We start from the raw sequence: 16,913 nt of genomic DNA on the forward strand, positions 1-16,913 counted from the left end.
TCATATTTTTTTTAATACCACAAGCCTGTGTATTTATATCTGTATCTATCTATTCATATTTTCCATTCATTTCAACTACTTTTTTCCATCAAGAAATTATCGGAGAGAACGTACATTAGTTGAACTAAAGATCTAGAAATGCCTTCCTCTCTTCAGTTTCAAAGAATCAATCACATAAATCACACCACCTCCGGATCAGCCTGCGCCGCCGCGAAGCGCACATGGGTTTCCCCTGTTTCCAGCGAGGTTCCGCTGCCGGAAAACGCTTCGCAACACCATACGAAAGCTGTGGGTTCCAACCAGAGCTGCTCCACCGTGGTCCAGAAGATCCATGCGCCCGTGGACACCGTGTGGTCAGTCGTCCGCCGCTTCGACAAACCACAGGCGTACAAGCACTTCCTCAAGAGCTGCGACGTCATCCTCGGCCACGGTGAAGTGGGCACGCTCCGGGAGGTTCGGGTTGTGTCCGGTCTCCCGGCTGTGTGTAGCACTGAGAGGCTGGAAATCTTGGACGATGAGAAGCACGTGTTGAGTTTCAGCGTAGTAGGCGGCGATCACCGCTTGCACAATTATCGCTCCGTTACCACACTCCATGCAGCGCCGCCGCATCAGCTGGGCGTCGGCGGAGGAAGTGGTGGGACGGTGGTGGTAGAATCATACGTTGTGGATGTTCCACAAGGGAACACCAGAGAAGAAACTTGTGCGTTTGTTGATACAATTGTGAGGTGCAATCTGCAGTCGTTGGCTCAAATCTCAGAAAATTTGGCCAAAAATCAGTAAATTTTTTCAACTTTTGTATAATTTTATCTTTTTAAAATTTTATTAATCTAATGTATGTTGTAGATCATGAATTTAATATATATATTTATTAGATTAAATTTCAGCTAACTTTATTGGCAATAATTAGGTTTGAAGTGGCATGCACAAGTATATACAAGTTAAGAATATTCTTGTGATATTGATTAAATTAAAAAAAAAATTAGATTTATCAAATCAAACATAGAGAGTTATTTTTTTTATGTAATGGGATTTATTAAATCTATATTTTTCCATAGTAATGAATTTTGTATTCTTATTATTCAATCACAATGTAATTTGTTTTGGTGCACTTCATTCGACTATATTGTTCCATGTTTTTTTTAATTATTTGTTTCAAGATTTTTTTTTTTATTATTATTAAAGATAAAGATATGATGATGATGATATAAATTGATATGAAATAAATTATTTTCTTTCAATACAAACAAAAGAAATAACCGGATCGAGCCTAAAATCGTAATGCGTTTTTGTTAATTTATTTTAAATAATATACTTATAAGTTGTATTCTACCTATATATTAACTAATAAAACAAAGTGTTTACATATTTGTCTAGAATCTTCCGACGCCATAAAGATTATAATTTAAATTAATTTAGGATTTTCAGTTTTATTAAAATTAAATAAAATATAGTTGCGTGAATATCTCTTTATGAATGAAGAATAATATTAAAAACATTCTCTTCTAATTAGTTAACCGTATGCAACTTTTAGTTTTGATACTCTCCTCAATCTAAGTTACAACCCCTTCAATTTTAAATAATCGTTTTTCTTGGAAAATCACAAAAGGTTTAAGTCTCTTGTGAGACGGTCTCACGAATTTTTATCTGTGATACGGGTCAACCTTACCAATATTCATAAAAGTAAGTCTATTGTGAGATGGTCTTACGAATCTTTATCTGTGAGACGGGTCAACTTTACCAATATTCACAATAAAAAGTAATACTTTTTCATAGATGACCCAAATAAGATATCCGTCTCACAAAATACAATCCGTGAGTCCGTTTTACACAAGTTTTTGCCTATATATATTATGTATGAGAATTCAATTTAGAGAAATTCCAAGCTGGATTCGAGTGCAATGCGGGTAGAAATTTCAAGTTGCAAAAGCATAGACCTTTCTCTTTTGAAATTTTCAAACATATTAATTTATGATCGTCGTATTGATATTTCGATTCGAAAGATGATGTATTAGTTAATTATATAATTTTATTCCGTTTAATGTTTACTATTGTGCCATACATCATTTACTATTGAGTCGAACGATGCCAGTGATTCTTTATCTTCAATGGAGTTGTCAACTTGTTTGTTTTCTACATATATAATAATAACTTATAAAATTATAAGAATAAATATTGAATTCGAATCCATTTGAATTTGATAGGAATATATAATTGTATTTAATAATAAACACGAGTCATTTATACCTATATTTACGTTAAAAAAATCATACTTCTGACATAAAAAAGTAATATTTTCATGAGTGATCTAAATAAAATATATGTCTCACAAAATTGACATGTAAGATTGTCTCACATGAGTTTTTATGTTAATAATATAATTAGATGGAGGGGTAGGGCAGGATTCAAATACGAAGAATCATGCACCAGCTTGTTCTCCAACTTGAAATTAACAACCAATTTTGGTGTACGATATATAAACCAACTTGTCATTATGAAATATTTTCTTCGACATTTCAATTTCTTTTCCAGCAGTAATATTATTATTTTTATCAATTTATTTAATGTTGGATTCAATTGAGATTAAGGAATTATTTGCAAGTTGAGACGCAAGTGGGCAACTAGGCTTTTAATTCATCTTTCTCTTGTTTTAAATATGATGATAATAATGTCGCTCATTTCTCGTGCCATTCCTTGTCCTTTGCCCGATCTGAACCCGTCGGCATATGCGATGTACGAGTGGTTTGGGTGACATTTTAGTATCCATTTCTTGACTATTTAATATGATTTTTTTTTTTCAGACCACATATTCGACAAAAAATGTTATCTAATATAAGATTGATTTTCATAATATAATTTAGCGTTTGTTGCTTGACAAAAATATTTTGTGAGACGGTCTCACGAGTTAATTTTGTGAGACGTATCTCCTATTTAGATCATCATGAAAAAATATTGTTTTTTATACAAAAACTATTATTTATTATTGTAAATATGAGCAGAATTGATTCATCTCACAGATAAAGATCTGACAGTCTAACCAGAAACTTGATATTGTTTCTTAAGCTTATCTTCAACATTTTATGAATTTATAGAGCCTATGAGATATATTTTTTTTTTTTACAGAAAATTGCATTTTGAGTTTTATATATTTATCTGTTTGCAATTCTGGTCATCGATATTATCAAATTTCAGTATTAATTATGTATATTTCAATGTATGTCATTTTTAATCTTTTCTTTTTTTAATCTAGAGTGTTAATTTAACTCTATATACGTCAGTGTCAGCTATATTAGTGCTGCATACTTGACATGTCAACGTTACGTCAAAAAAATATTAAAGAGACAAAGACAACAAACTAATACTAAAATTTGACAACACAGATGACCAAAATCGAAAAAAATACAAAATTTTCAATTTTTGAGAAAAGGTTAAATAAAATAAGTCGTCCTAGATTTAAAAAAATCTAAAGAAAAGTAAAACAAACCAAATAAATCGAGGAGAGAACAACACATGCAGTGAGTGAAAATATATTTGAGAAGAAATCATCGTATAATAGTAAATATTTTGGTTTGAATAAAGTTTATATCATATAAAAACTAAGCTGATATATCTATTTATAAAGGATCACATAAGGTTCTAAATATCTTCTATAATATTTTAAAATATAAAAGAACTTGATTAATATCTTTCTAACGATGAAGAAATATTCAAAAATACCAAAAAGTCGGGATTTCCAATTCATAAGTTCTCAAATATTGTTATCTTAAATTATAATTCATTTTTTATGACGTTTAGTACAACAAAATAGGTGGATTGATTTCGAAATTCAATATTATAATTATAACGAGAAAAGACAATTTATTTCCCCGCCTACCAAATTACATACAAAATCGATCAGGCTCGCTTCACTAACCTGTTTTGACATGTTTAGAATCTCTACTATTTGTATGTTTTCATCTCTAAAAATCAATCTATTCCCTTTTATAATGTAATGAATTTAGAAAAATATTCATCCATTTTCACATTTTACTTTTTAAATATTCATCACTACTACATTTTTCCCCAAAATATGAGACAATTAATGTTATCATAATTATTAAGAGCCTATGAGGTTATAGTAGTTTCAAAAAAAAAAAAAAAAAACTACCAAGAAAGAGATGAAACATGATAACTTTTTAATCAAACTATGCCTAAATATTTGACCCGTGAGATTAAATAAATCAATATATATAAATAACATGATACTTACAGTTTCATATCAAACGAGGCCTAAATTAATATATTAGCTACACCCAACAATTTTTTTATATGATATTAAAACTATTGTTAAATAAAGGTAAAATGAAAAAAAAATAGAAAATATGTTTTTTCAATAATTTTTTAAAAATATATTTGAAAACACAAATAAACCTGGGTTGGTGATATACATTAATAGAACACGATTTTACATCATTAGCACTAACCCTCACGCTTTAGCCTTAGAAGTAAACATATAAATAAGTTTTTGTGTAGCTCATAAACATTCAATTCATTTGTTTCAATATAAGCAAGCTACTCTATAAAAACTTTTTGCTCTCTTTGAGAAGAGATCAATCTATGAACAAAATTTTCCTCATTGTTTAACAAGGTATCATAGCAATCTTTCGATCCGATTCCGAGATCGCTTCACTCATCTAAGATATTGTTCTCAATTGTGCAGTTTGATTGAGATCTATTCTTCGCAATTGAGACATTGAAGTATTATTCTTTTGCGAACATTGAAGTATTATTCTTTTTGCGAAAGATCGATTTATATAAATAACTTGGATGATAGGCTTTTACAATATGGACCATGATCGAGTGTAAGCCCATAAACAACCTGTAATGTGATAAGAGGTAATGATCTTCTCAACGATAGATTTGTTTAATCTCTCCGATCGAAGCGAGACATTGAAGTATTATTCTTTTGCGAAAGATCTGATAGCAAGCACACTGATTCAATCTGCGAAATCGATTTCTTAAATTGAGCAGCTCAATCAATGGCAACCGCAGTGGCTTTCAATGATCCTATGTACATTCATCCATCAGACACACCTGGTATAATCTCGTTAATGAAACGTTAATAGGCATTGAAAATTATGGTGTCTGGAGTAGAGCAATGCTTATTGCGCTTCGAATGAAGAACAAGACTGGATTTATCGATGGCACTTGCAATAGACCAGCTGTTGGTCATGATACATTGCTTCACTGGGAGAGGTGTAATGCTTTGGACTTATCTTGGATCATGAATACAGTTTCTAAGGAGATTTTTGGAGGAAAAGTCTACTCTACATATGCCTCAGTGGTGTGGACTGATCTCAAGGAACAATTCGATAAGGTTAATGGTTCACGGATTTTTTTGTTGCGTAGAGAAATAGGTCGACTTAAACAAGAAAGTAGCACTATCTCTACTTATTTCTGCAAGTTGAAACAACTTTGGGATGAATATTATTCCTTGGTTGTATTGCCATCATGTGAGTGTGCTGCTGCCAAGCAATACGTGGATCATGAACAGCGACGGAAGTTGTTACAATTTTTGTTGAGATTGAATGAGAGTTATTCTCATATTAGGAGTCAAGTTTATGAGTCCATTACCTACAGTAGGACAAGCCTTTTCAATCATATCACAAGAGGAATCTCATAGATCGTTGTTTTCTATAGAAACATCATCGACTGCATTATTCTCTAATCAGAGCAAGGTACTTCATTTGAGGAAAGATGTGTTACGATGTGACCATTGCAACTGGAATGAACAGACTAAAGAGACTTGTTACAAGCTTGTTGGCTATCCTCCTGATCATAAGCTGTACAAGCCGCAGATTAGAGGACCGATCAAGAAGTTTTACAAGCCCCAAAGACCTCCTGCACATGTAAACACCTCTGAAGCTAATCAACGGGCTTTCTCACCTGATGGACCTGTCACTGGAATCAGCCCTACAATCTCTGTATTTACGCCTGAGCCGTATGCTGAAATAATAAAACTATTAGGTGGCTGCAAAGTGCAATCTCCTACTGAACCAGTGGTTAATATGGCAGGTACATCACATTCTGGTGGAATACCCACACATTGGATCATTGATAGTGGAGCAAATGAGCATATGACTGGAAAACTTATGCATCCGTCTAGCTCCAAGTTTACAGCAATTTCCACTAGGTTTGTGAAATTGCCTAATAGTGGTAGGGCTCCCGTTGCTAGCATAGGATCAGTACCATTCAGTGATTCTATCACACTTGAAAATGTCTTGCATATGACAGAGTTCATAGTCAATCTTCTTTCTATATCCAAGTTTACTAAAGACCATAATTGTTTTGTTACATTCTTTCCCCACTTCTGCTTGTTTCAGGACCATAGGACTGGGAGAGTAATGGGAATTGGTAAAGAAATCAATGGGCTATATCATCTTGATACAAGAGTCTTTCTGAGTACAAAGTCTATTTCAAACACTCAATTTCCTTCGATTTACAATTGTTTCAATACATCTGTTGGTAGCTCTATATTGTCTGCTACACATTCTCTGTGGCATCAACGTTTAGGACATATGTCATTATCTCGAATGCATTTGCTTCCTTTTTTGAATAAGAATATTAATATTCAGCATTGTTCTGTTTGTCCAAGAGCTAAACAAACCCGCCTCCAATATCCTTTACTAAACTTATCAAAGTCATCTTGTCTTTTTCAACTTGTGCATATGGATATATGACGACCTTTTCATACACCTACATACAATAGGGAAAGATATTTTTTAACCATTGTAGATGATTTTTCTAAAGCTACATAGGTATATCTAATGCATTCAAAGTTGGATGTTATGAGTCTCTTAAAAGAATTCTGCACACTTGTTCAGACTCAATTCTCTAGAGTTATCAAAATTGTTCGCACAGACAATGCTCTTGACTTCTTTAAGATGGAATGCACTCAGTTGTTTCAATCCCTAGGCATCATAAACCAAAGTTCATGTCTCTATATTCCGCAACAAAATGGGGTAGTTGAACGCAAGCATATACATATTCTTGATGTAGCTAGAGCCCTGAGATTTCAGTCATAAATTCCATTGAATTTTTGGGAGATTGTGTCCTCACATCCTGTTATCTCATTAATCATACGTCAAGTCCATTGCTGGGAAATAAGACACCATTTGAGATCTTATTTCAGAAACTACCTTCTTTTACACATCTTCGAGTCTTTGGTTGTTTGTGTTATGCTACAGTTCTGCATTCCAAAGACAAATTTTCTGCTCGAGCCAATAGTTATGCCTTCTTGGGCTATTCCAGTACTCATAAGGGTTACAAGTTGTTGGATCTTCAAACCAACAGAATTTTTGTATCAAGAGATGTAGTTTTCCATGAAGATTCATTTCCTTTTGCCACAATTAATTCTTCTCAGCCTTTGTTTCCATCAAATTCTTCGACCTTCCATCATGATCCTGATCCTTTTCTTGGCCATGAAAATGTTTCAATTTTAATACTGGACGGAGAGAGTACGTGTTTTTCACTAGCACACAAATCCAAACATAAATAGGTTAAGAGAGAGGTGATCCAATTTTCTCCATAGATCAAATTAATAATTTCATAAAATTTCCATAGTATTACAAAAAAAAAATTTTAATAAAATTCCATATTTGATATTGAGTAAAATTCATTTTCGTCACAAACTATTGATAAATTGATATATTTAAATTATTTAATTTAATTGATACACGAACTATTTATAAATTGACAAACTGATACATGATCAAACGAAAAAATCAATTATATTATTAATCTAAATTGCTTGTAAGTCTAATTATCATTAATAAATTTAATTAGATATACACTTTTATTTTCAAGAGATTTAATTTATCTTTTGATTATTTTTAAAATATATATTTATTTAAATGTTATATTATGATAAATAATTATCAATTTATCAATAATTTGTGTATAAAATGAATTTTACTAATTTGATATTAACAGATAAAATTTAAATTAATATATATCAAGATTTAAATATTTTCGAGATTTCCCTGTGATTATTTTTAAAATAATAATAATGTATATATCTATTTAATAATTCATGAAATTTATTGGTACGAAATATTTTCTTTACAGAATCTATATAATTCTATTCTTTACTGAAAAAAAAAAAGAAAAGAAAATAATAGAAAAACAGTCCATCAAGTTCTCTCTATCTCCGCGAAAAACCCAGACAACGGAAACCCTAAATCGCAAAAGTCCCTGAATCCCAGCTGACTTGACCCGATTAAGATCAATTCCATCCATGGCTACGAACGGGGTGAACCTGGAATGCCGGATGTACGAGGCGAAGTACCCGGAGGTGGACATGGCGGTGATGATACAAGTGAAGAGCATGGCTGACAGCGGCGCGTACGTTTCACTCCTCGAGTACAACAACATCGAAGGGATGATTCTATTCTCAGAGCTTTCTCGACGCCGAATTCGCAGTATCAGTAGCCTTATTAAAGTGGGCCGAATCGAGCCCGTTATGGTGCTCCGTGTTGATAAGGATAAGGGTTATATTGATCTCAGCAAGAGGCGAGTTTCCGAAGAGGATATTCAGGCGTGCGAGGAGAGATTTAACAAGAGCAAGCTTGTCCATTCCATAATGCGACATGTGGCGGAGACTATGAAGATTGATCTTGAGGTTTTATCTGAATTTGATTTTATATGTTGATTCTTTATTTCGAAGTTTTCTTTTCATTTTAGTTCTTTTGTTTTTTTATTTGAAAAAATATGCATCTTTACATGATTTTTAACTCAGTGCTTGTTAGATGCTGGTAATGAGTTCACTGGGGAATGCTTTAATTCTTTTGTACCAGTTTTTGTGTTTATTTTGCTAAAAAACATTGATCGGGGAGTTATATTTTTTATTTTCTGTTATAGTTATCTATGCATGTTTGATACCCATCGAATAGGTTTTAATGCAATATTGGCCCTAATAATGCGACAAGTTTTAAATTTCAGCTGTGAATCCCCTCCATATAATTGACTGCATATTCTCGTGAATGCCTGTTAGTTTATTCAGTACTTTGAACAGCTTGTTTTTATATTCTCGTTTCTGATGTGTTGCTTGACTCTAAATAATTAACTTGATTTTTGTCTTTGGCGGCTTGCCTGGGATGTGGAAATTTTATCCCTGTGAAATAGTTTTAATTAGCTATTCATAGCCGAATTTCATAGTGAAATTTGTAAAAGGAATTGTGAATGGGATGAATAAAGCTACGAGAACCTGCTGAAGAGCGTGCACGACTTATATGAATCTAGTTATGGGTAGTTGGAAGCTCGTCTAGAAAAGCTTTTTAGGCTATTTACTAGATTTGGCTACACTCTGTTTATGAGATCCTTACTTCTTATTATTGTCGTTTACGATCAATTGCAACTCGGTGAACTTTGTGCAATTTTGAGCTCAGCCTTTGTCAACGTAACTAAATAGTGGTTACTGTTGGTTACTTGTGGAGCTGTTAAGGTCTCACTGTACTTTTTAAAGTTTTGAGCATCCATTGTGCCCACTGACCCATAAACGTTTTGCCGATACTGCCCGGGGTTTCAGAAACTGACTCACATTGCCTTCCCAGGGGCCATGTTTACAAAAGAAGTTTGTGATCTTTTCATCAAACAAATTGGTCTGAGATCATCATTGGGTTTTCTATTTATGTTTGCATTGTCTTTTGATAGAGTTCTGTATGTTTTTTCTATTGTTTATTGTGTTTGAACATGAATTTGACATCTGTAGGAATTAGAAATCAGTGGGCTCCTGGTTTCTACTGCATCACTTTTCTGCTGTTATGATTAATAGTAAAATTTGATTATGCAGTGTTCTAATGCTAAAATTGTCGGTGATTTATTCCTTAAATGTAGAGGTCATGTTTCTTATAGCCTATTTACTTTTTCATACACTTCATTTTAAAGTTTCTTGCTTCCATTGTATTGTCGTGCTACCTGATATGTAACGACATTTTTAATTCTCATTTTACATTCTATCATGTGCTTTGTTAAGATGATTTTATTTGTCGCAGGATCTCTATGTTCATGTGGGCTGGCCTTTATACAGGAAATATGGTCATGCATTTGAGGTGAGATGCTCAGAAGTTCAATCAATATATATGCTGTTTGTTTGCATCAATTTAGTTTTTAATTCTGTAACAAACATTTTACTGAATTTTAAATTACAGGCATTTAAATTAGTTGTTAATGATCCTGATTCCATTCTTGATTCTCTTACTCGTGAAGTAAAAGAAGTCGAACCTAGCGGACAAGAGGTAGTATATGTTTTCATTTCGATCTCATTTCTTCACGAGACTGATGTATATGATTATTTTCCATCTGGAAATGCTGCAGATAACTAAGGTTGTTCCTGCTTTATCGGAGGACGTCAAAGACTCTTTAGTTAAAAATATTAGGAGAAGAATGACACCACAGCCTTTAAAAATTCGTGCAGACATTGAGATGAAGTGTTTTCAATTTGACGGCGTTCTGCACATAAAGGTTATTCCCATGATCAATTATCTGACTGCTTTTTTTCTTTATAATATAATTATCTTGGTTACTAGCATTACTGGGATCTCTCTTTACTGTTATTGATATCTCCCAAATGCTTCAGGAAGCAATGCGGAAAGCTGAAGCTGCAGGAAACAAGGATTGCCCGGTTAAAATTAAACTTGTTGCTCCTCCAGCATATGTCCTCAACACCCAGACTCTTGACAAGGTAAATTACTTGACAAATGTGTTTCGCTTAATCGCTGATATTACCTTCTGCATGGGAAGCTATGATCTCTGGATCAATATTGATGCCCATGATCCTATGGTAAGCATTAACTATATAGCAATGCAACTGCTTTATATCACCAGGGTATGGCATCAAATCTAGTCTTGTCATTTGTGAACATTAAGGTGCTTGTTATCATTATTCCCCATTTTTCCCTTACACTTGTTTTTTCGGTTTAATATTTGACATGATTAAAAAAGCAGTTGCCAATAAAATTAGTTTACTTTTCGCATTGCAGGAACAAGGTATATCAGTACTTAACAAGGCAATCGAAGCTTGCACGGAAGAGATTGTGCGACACTCAGGAAAACTTACTGTCAAAGAAGCTCCAAGAGCGGTGAGGATTACCATATCTATCAAATTAGAATTTCAATTTTCCCATATCACATTAGATAGACACTAAGAATATTTCCACTTGCATATTCTATTACATTTTCAAAATTTTCACTTCGATTAAAATGTTCATCATGACCACCATCATGTGTTTAATTTGTTTGGTTCTATTTAGGTGAGTGAACGAGAAGACAAACTGCTTGCTGAGCAAATGGCTAAGCTTGGTCGTGAGAACGAGGAGATTAGCGGAGATGAAGATAGCGAAGAGGAGGAAGATACAGGGATGGGAGACATTGATCTGGAGAGCTCGGGAACTGGGATAACAGACTAGATATTTCTTCTTATTCATCCCTGCATGGAAATATTTGTTAATTTAATCAATTTTGTAGCGCTTTGGCTCACCCTACCCCCTACTACGATTTGAACAAATGTGTTGATATTTTACGTATGTTTTCCTGATATATTTCTGTTATATTTTTCAATTTTGGGCAACAAATGCAAAGATTTGAAACAATATTTAAAGGTAAATCTATGTTGTCGAATTTTTAGCCATAGCAATCCGAAAACAACAGTAAGAGTTAATTTTTGTCTTAAAAAGTAAAATATAGCTACCGCCCGATCTCGTCAATTCTTCTCCTTTTAAATTCTTGGATTCTATACCCCTTATTTGCTATTGGCATGATGTACTCTTGATTAGATGTTTTTTGAATCTTTTAACACGTAGATAGATTACTTGGCATCGTGAAATTTAGAGCCTTGTGTGTTTGATAGATATTGCTGGGTATCGAATAAATCACGAGTAAAAATACACTGTACGAGCTATTTATTCGGATAAATTATTACACAACCTGCAGAAATCTCACCGACACAAGAAGTCATTCAACCCCATCACAAGGACGAAGCACATAGAACACTCCTTGTGTCTTTACTAATGTATCCACCGGCAGCCGAGACCTGCCTACTATAGCAACCAAATTCATCGGAAACGCTATAACTTTGAGAAGTATTTGCTGCCCCAGACAGAACAACCCGATTCTCCACATGCATAGTCCCATTTGCCTTCTGAGTGTTAACCAAACTACTCGTAAAGCTCTCACTCGACCTCTTCTCCTCCATAGAGGTCTCCAAGTCCGATAAAATCGAGTACTCACCCACCTCTGATCCAGTGACATTGGAAGTCTTTATTTCTAAAGGATACTTCCGTCTTACAGTAGTGCTATAGACATCACTCCCGGCACAAGACTCGACTTCAACTTCAGTCTTCACCGTCACTTTCTGCTCCACGTCCTTATAAGTTCCTTTCTTTTTATAATTTATCTCGTTCTTGAACTTCCACTTCTCGGAAACACTGGTAGTAAAGTTGCCTAAACTCGAACTCACCCACCCAGAGAACTCACTCTTCCTCTTCACCTTAATTTTAAACTTCCCATCGAGCTTATTGAACTTTGATTTTCGCTTAATACTAACACTTGGAGCAGTGGACTTAACTGTCCCTGCCTTCACCGCAACCACGTTATCATCCAACCATAGATGCAAATTGGCATCAACAAGCCAAAATGAAAGAGCATCCGTAACTCCAAGCCCAAAAAAATGAACTTTCCCATCAAGAATCATGCCAAGAAACGGGGTCAACTCAATATCATATGATGGCAAATCAAAAGCTCCAATTGAAACCACCGGGTTCCAATATAAAGGGTTGATCCCTCCACTGAAGATCACAGGAAATGGGATCACTGATCCTACTGTACTGTTATCGATCTTCACCCAAACCTCCCTATACGCCCCATTGCCTCGTCCGGTTGTTAAATTGTTCTGTTCGATGTATGAATCTGGAGGATTTGAATACCAAAATTCATCATTTGCATGGAAGGAAATGTAAAGTTCAATAACTGCCCTGTATGTGTTGAGTGGGATTTGAAGTTCCTTTTGTTTTACATCCGCTCCATTCTCGATTATGAACCAAAATCCTTCACCTGCAATGGCAGATATTGGGATTATCAAATCTGCCGGACTATCATATGCATTGGGGGAATAGTTTTCATCCAAGATTCGTATGATTTCTTCAGACTTTTCCATGGTTGACTCATCCGTTTTTGGTAGCAGAGGTAACGGCAAACTAACGGCGTTAGTGGAAGTATCATTACTGTAATAGAGGAAAGTGAGGTTGAGCTGGTAAAAGCCAGTGAAGATGCCGTTAACGGTGTTGGGGAGGGTAACCGCGAGGGTGAGATTGGGTTGACGAAGGAGGGAAGAGTATTTCGTGACATCCTTTTCAATAATCCAGAACGAATCTCCGGTGCTTGGCTCGGGAGTGCTGGTGCGAAGAATCTCGACGCCGCCGAGCCAGAAGGCGGCGATGCGGTTGTTCTGGGTGCCGTTTGCAGCTGCGGACAAGTTGATGGCGGCGCGTGACCAGGTGCAGTTGATGGGAGGGTTGTAGTGGGTGTATGTCGGTGGGAGGCCGATGGTGTTACCGAAGTCGTGGGAGAGAATGGGGAGAGTGCAGGAAGGGGTAAGGGAGGTAAAGGGAAGAGGACGCTTGATTTCGACATATTGTTTTGGAGTAGGGAGGCGGCGGTGCGGCGGCGAGGTAGCGGAGGAGAGTGTGAGAGTTAGTGAGACTATAATGAGTAGCCGTGGGAGATGCATGTTTGACGGCGGATATCATACGGTAGTGGACAATTAGCTAGATTTCAAAAGAGAGATGGATCCTTTGAATTTTTGGTTGGACAATTAGCTTAACGACAATTAGCTTAACGACAATTGCGATTTCTTCAGAAAAATTACAATTAATATCCATTTGTGGAAATTGTATGTGGTCATACATAAATTATAAACTATTACTCTTACGGATTTTTCTATGCCATTTTTCAATAATGAGATTAAAATTTATCTTGTCAATCATCAATATATTATGTCGATCGCGTTTATTTGGGGTTTACTAAAATGGTATAGGTCTATTAATCCCAATTCATCCAATTGCGAAAATGAATATTTACTTAAACTCAAAGGCATGTTAATAATTGAATTTGTAGATGATTGATTGTAAGTACTTAATTTGAGTAAGCAAAAACTTGTGTGAAACGGTCTCATGGATCGTATTTTGTGAGACGGATATCTTATTTGTGTCATCTATGAAAAAGTATTACTTTTTATGGTAAGTGTATTACTTTTTATTGTGAATATGAGTAAAGTTGACTCATCTCACAAATAAAGATTTGTGAGACCGTCTCACAAGAGACCTACTTTTATTTTAACTATCACAATATAAGTTATCTTACACAATCATATCTCCAAAAATAAATACAACCTCAAAATAAAAAATTATCCACATTAATTGGTATTATAACACGCACCACAACGTGTTTGGTATGTGTATATATGGACATCTGTCATTTATTAACTGATGTTATTGTAATCTGTATATATCGACACCTGTCATTTATTAACCAGTGACACACTTGGTCTTAAATGACCTAGTTAATGGTGGCCTCCGTTACACTTGTTGGCGACGGCAATGGATGATTAATGAGATGAATGGTAAAAAAAATAACTATAATTAAGAATTGGGACATTGTTCATCACGATATAACTATTCAGTCTCAACCGATAGTTTCTATCATAAATTCTTTCAACAACATCTAACACAAACACGTTTTGTTTCCTACGTCAAAGCGCATGGTAATAGATTTAATTTGGAATAAGAATAACACTAGAGGGGAAAAAGCCTGATGTTTTTATTCACGCATACTAAATATTATTATATTAGTAGTTTCTTATAGAAGATTAGATAACTTGTTTAATTACAATACAAATAAAATGAAAGAAAATATTACAATATTTATTTGAAAAAAATCGAAGTTGATATAGAAGATGAGATAACCTGTTTAATTATAATACAAATAAAATGAAAGAAAATATTATAATATTTACTTGAAAAAAATCGAAGTTGATGATCAAGGTTCTCAACTTTCTTACGTCTTAGTATTTATAAAAGTATTTTTTCTCATTTGAAGTTCGGATTTCAGACTCGTGAATAACTTTTGCACCATTGCTTGAAAGTTGTTGCTAACAACATCTTATAGTTGGTGATCTCGTTTCCAATAGTTAGTGGTCATGCCTCTCTGTGATGGTTGAGTCACGTATCTGATATCACGTCTTTTTATTTCTATCATATAATTTCTTGCTTTTGAGTATCCTAGGAAAATGTTTTTTGTGTTGTCCCTCATCATTTGGATTTATTTGTCCAAGATTATTTCAATCAGTTCTGTGGTGAAAACTCTTTCCGAATGTTGGCTTTTTTGGTTTTGGGAAGTCTAGGAAAATCCATCATGACCATCTTCCAATGTGACCATATAATAGAATTTTCAGAGAATTTCTTTGCTCCCGATAGTTTGTTGTTCCACAAAAGATTTATTTATTTTCAAATATTTATTCTGCAAATAATGTAGTTTTCCCTATCATATTATATAATATAAAAGATCCATTAACTTAATTCGGATAGAATTTGAATAGAATCCATCTATGTGAGATATACTCATATTATCTATGCTCTTCTGGTGGACATATCATTTTCAGTAAGTGAATCAACAAGGAATGTTTTATTTACTGGAGGATCATCGATGAAATTATTTACATTCATATCTGGCCTCCCTAGATTAATGTAATGAAAAGTTTCACGCGAGTCTTTCTCAACTGGTTCTGATTTTGGTGTTGCACTTAATAAGAATAACTCCAGAATATCTAATCTGGACAAATAGTCATTATTTTCCTATCTTTCATGAAAATCGTCGTGGATCCATTTTGATAGTGCATATATCTCCGAGAAACTGAGTGCTATGGTATAGACCAAGTCAAGAGTCTCGAATTAATACAATGATTTGACCTCCTTAGGACGAGCATTGATTTTCGTTCACATCTTTGGATATTTTCTTATTATATCAACCCTAATTGTAGTTGAGTTAATTCTTGCTCTAATTTTTAATTTCTCTCAGTTATGATTATATACCTGAAATGGAGAAACTATAAATTCATTAATATCAACTTTATATTTTATCTTGTATTTTTTATGTCTAAGGTTGATATCTCTCTCTTCAATCAATGAGGTAAATGGTTGGCATGATGACTCGAGATAAGGATCCAGATTCTCAATTTTTGCTTGGACGACTCATCTGAAGATTATCCTAACTTAGTACTTGTACTAAAGGTACTTGAATTCAGTGATCCATCTATAGAGCCCTACACTCGAAAATTTTCCTTTTGAGAAGACAGTTTTTTTATATAAATAACCTGGATGATAGGCTTTTACAATATGGACCACGATCGAGTGTAAGCCCATAAACAACCTGTAATGTGATAAGAGGTAATGATCTTATCAAGTTGTTGTAGCCTACCCACAATTTTGCAGTTAGGGCAAGCTTTTTGAACTCTTTTTGAAATATTTCAAGTTGTTCTCTCAATTGTCTGTGCATTTTCACGATGGTATCGACGTAAACGCTACCCATCTCTTGTTAGATAATTTGCAAGAATATTTTCTTGAAATTTATTAACAACAATATCAAAAATATATAGAGTTTGAGTGTATTTTTTTTCTTCTTTCTATCTCGAATATATAAATAATACACCCCTATAAATTGTGACTTAAATAAGATGAACATTCTTCCGACTATCTCACTGAGGTATTATGTGTCTAGGACCGAATCTTTGATTTCTACCAAAATCATATCCCAAATGATTTTGACCGATATCATAAGACTCATCTCTAAAAGTTTAATGAATCATTCTTTAATGAGATCAAGTTTTG

General features: G+C 34.1%; 4 protein-coding genes across 4 annotated transcripts; 3 read left to right on the forward strand and 1 right to left on the reverse strand.

Annotated features, from left to right (window-relative positions):
• The first annotated feature begins 45 nt into the window (after positions 1–45).
• Positions 46–907, forward strand: LOC140983116 (abscisic acid receptor PYL4-like). Its single transcript, XM_073450030.1, has one exon. The coding sequence runs from the start codon at positions 139–141 to the stop codon at positions 778–780; it is 642 nt and encodes a 213-aa protein (XP_073306131.1). The 5' UTR covers positions 46–138; the 3' UTR covers positions 781–907.
• Positions 908–5,134: 4,227 nt separating this feature from the next.
• On the forward strand, positions 5,135–5,659 carry LOC140982147 (uncharacterized). The gene has a single exon (XM_073448564.1). The coding sequence runs from the start codon at positions 5,135–5,137 to the stop codon at positions 5,657–5,659; it is 525 nt and encodes a 174-aa protein (XP_073304665.1).
• A 2,488-nt stretch (positions 5,660–8,147) lies between these two features.
• LOC140982583 (eukaryotic translation initiation factor 2 subunit alpha homolog) lies at positions 8,148–11,652 on the forward strand. The gene is made up of 7 exons (XM_073449146.1): positions 8,148–8,656; positions 10,029–10,085; positions 10,185–10,271; positions 10,351–10,497; positions 10,613–10,717; positions 11,016–11,114; positions 11,286–11,652. The coding sequence occupies exons 1-7, from the start codon at positions 8,273–8,275 to the stop codon at positions 11,439–11,441; spliced, it is 1,035 nt and encodes a 344-aa protein (XP_073305247.1). The 5' UTR covers positions 8,148–8,272; the 3' UTR covers positions 11,442–11,652.
• Positions 11,653–11,910: 258 nt separating this feature from the next.
• On the reverse strand, positions 11,911–13,853 carry LOC140982582 (peptide-N4-(N-acetyl-beta-glucosaminyl)asparagine amidase A-like). The gene has a single exon (XM_073449145.1). The coding sequence runs from the start codon at positions 13,757–13,759 to the stop codon at positions 11,999–12,001; it is 1,761 nt and encodes a 586-aa protein (XP_073305246.1). The 5' UTR covers positions 13,760–13,853; the 3' UTR covers positions 11,911–11,998.
• Positions 13,854–16,913: the final 3,060 nt, after the last annotated feature.

This window comes from Primulina huaijiensis, chromosome 8 (genome assembly GCF_012295235.1).
Source record: "Primulina huaijiensis isolate GDHJ02 chromosome 8, ASM1229523v2, whole genome shotgun sequence".
In the NCBI taxonomy this organism is placed as follows: domain Eukaryota; kingdom Viridiplantae; phylum Streptophyta; class Magnoliopsida; order Lamiales; family Gesneriaceae; genus Primulina; species Primulina huaijiensis.

Excerpts from the sequence above, each read along its gene's own strand:
- LOC140983116 (XM_073450030.1), top strand. The coding sequence starts at position 139 with ATGCCTTCCTCTCTTCAGTTTCAAAGAATCAATCACATAAATCACACC.
- LOC140982147 (XM_073448564.1), top strand. The coding sequence starts at position 5,135 with ATGCTTATTGCGCTTCGAATGAAGAACAAGACTGGATTTATCGATGGC.
- LOC140982583 (XM_073449146.1), top strand. The coding sequence starts at position 8,273 with ATGGCTACGAACGGGGTGAACCTGGAATGCCGGATGTACGAGGCGAAG. Across the intron at positions 10,272-10,350 it reads TCGAACCTAGCGGACAAGAG|ATAACTAAGGTTGTTCCTGC; the intron begins GTAGTATATGTT and ends GAAATGCTGCAG. Across the intron at positions 11,115-11,285 it reads TCAAAGAAGCTCCAAGAGCG|GTGAGTGAACGAGAAGACAA; the intron begins GTGAGGATTACC and ends GGTTCTATTTAG.
- LOC140982582 (XM_073449145.1), bottom strand. The coding sequence starts at position 13,759 with ATGCATCTCCCACGGCTACTCATTATAGTCTCACTAACTCTCACACTC.